We start from the raw sequence: 1,987 nt of genomic DNA, 5'->3' as shown, positions 1-1,987 counted from the left end.
TATTCTGAGAAACTAGCCATCTGGCATCCGTAGTTACCAAGACAACAGGTCATGGTGACCTCGTCTCCATGATGTTGCCTGTACTTTAAAGTTCTTACTCCAGAGTAAGGGTTGGGATTTGGTGTCTGTCTGTTGAGATGTGGGTTCCTGTACAAGGCAATAAAAATCCCTGAGGCTGCAACTAATGCGTCTGATTCTTAACTGATTCTTTTAATCTGTATACTTTGAATTTACTTGATGTTTCTGATTAATCAGCTGTTTTTCTTTGATTCCTTGTCAAGAATCGGTTTGTCTTGTCACAGTCTCAATAAATCTTGCTAATCTGAACTTTGATAAACCTGTTTGCATCACAACAATTGTCGTTTGGTTATTGTTAAAGATTTCCTCAACATTTTTTTCTTCAGTCAAAACTATGTTCACGAGATGTAACAGTCATCCAGAAAAGTGCTGTAAAATCATATTTGCTCTGCAGGAAATGCTTGCTTGAGGCATGTTTGACTCAAATTGGCTTGACCAACGTACTGCCTCGTAGCTCTGATAGGTTAACAAGAATAACTTGTGCCGATAACTGAAACAGAAGAGCCAAAACCCAATATGGTCAGACTCAGACTACAGCTTTACTATCTCCCAGCATCCTCCTGCGTCTTACCTGTCATAGAAGTCTTCTCTGTAGTAATCATAGTCGAACTCATAGCCGCTGGGGGGAAAAGTACAACAGAAAATAGTGACTGTACAAAACAAATGTGATACAGTGCTTTTCATAGCACGAGCATGGAACCACATTTTAAACAACACATGGGAACAAAAGCTTTTTGGGTACAGAGTTGCCAAATCAATTTAAAAGTAATGCATCAAAGGGGCAATCATTACAAATAGAGACAAAGAAACCACAACATAGTTCATCTCACCCCAAGAGACGGAACGAAAGACATAATAGTCACAATGCAACCAAATGGGAATTCTTGAAAATAATGCACAGTACATTCAATGTTAAGACATTTTACAAGTGCTGTTAACATTTTAAATTCAATTATTTAGTGTAAGCAAGACATGAAGTCAAACAGCTCTTTAGGTAAAACATTAAAGCACAATATACCTTTGTAGAAAAAAAAATATGAATTACATTTTACATCAAAATTGATTCCACTGAAACAAAAGACAGCATGTGATCACCACATCAACAAATCTGGATCTGGATCTTGGCTAACTTTGCATTTCTATAGAGCATTTGGTTCTCACCTTTTGAACTTTTCTTTTCAAAACTTAGCTTCATCATTTCTGAATTTTTGTCCTCCATCTTTACACTCATGAAGGAACAATGTATTGCAACAACAAAACAGCAAATCCTTTTCTTCTTCCTTATTGTACGAACAGGGCGATGACCTTTAAACCTAACATGAGCAGTGCTGCTGTACCGTTTCTAAACCTGCCAAAGAGTCCGATTTTTAAATACATTATTAATGGTGTCGGACATGAAAACTGTCCAAACGAGTACTCAGACAGTTGTAGGTTTAACATATAGGTAGGTGATATTGCGACTCCCACATCTTTTCAATACAAGAAAAACTCTGAAGCTGATAACCACCATAAAATCTGTTCATTAAAACAAATAAAGTGTGTAAGGTACAAAAATGCACCTTACAGACAGTAAACTAATATTCTCCAGCAACAAAGAAACTTGTAAAAGGGGATTCTCATACAAAAGTGAGACAGCCTTTAACAAATGAGGACTGAGACATTTAAAAATAGACACCTGAGACTCCTTTGGGGTGTTATTTTTACAAAACACTTATAAATTCCTAAAAATCCTCCAAGAACTTGTTAGAAATTTGAGTGAAAGACTGAGTGACACAGTGATCAGCTCAACGATCATGTTGTACCTGTAGAGAGAAGCTGCAGATCGCTTCAGGCCTTTGGGTCTGTTTGGCTTCGGTTCTCCTGCCATGTTGATGTCTGCAAAAAGAGGGCAGAACTTTTAGGAAGAAAT

The 1,987-nt window shown here is 37.2% G+C and overlaps 1 protein-coding gene across 1 annotated transcript in view; it reads right to left on the bottom strand.

The window, feature by feature from the left end:
* Nucleotides 1-1,987, bottom strand: part of raly (RALY heterogeneous nuclear ribonucleoprotein) — a gene marked incomplete at its 3' end in the record, with an annotated part of 14,946 nt that overhangs the window by 6,482 nt on the left and 6,477 nt on the right. The window contains exons 2-3 of the mRNA XM_008302369.1: nucleotides 1,881-1,953; nucleotides 650-697 (exon numbers count right to left, since the gene is read on the bottom strand). Coding sequence (XP_008300591.1) covers nucleotides 650-697; nucleotides 1,881-1,953 — 121 coding nt within the window. The remainder of the gene's footprint in view (nucleotides 1-649; nucleotides 698-1,880; nucleotides 1,954-1,987) is intronic.

This window comes from Stegastes partitus, unplaced genomic scaffold, assembly GCF_000690725.1.
Source record: "Stegastes partitus isolate 25-593 unplaced genomic scaffold, Stegastes_partitus-1.0.2 Scaffold1802, whole genome shotgun sequence".
Classification (NCBI taxonomy): domain Eukaryota; kingdom Metazoa; phylum Chordata; class Actinopteri; family Pomacentridae; genus Stegastes; species Stegastes partitus.
The sequence above is the reverse complement of the archived record's forward strand: the minus strand, read 5'-3'. Positions and strand labels throughout refer to the sequence as shown.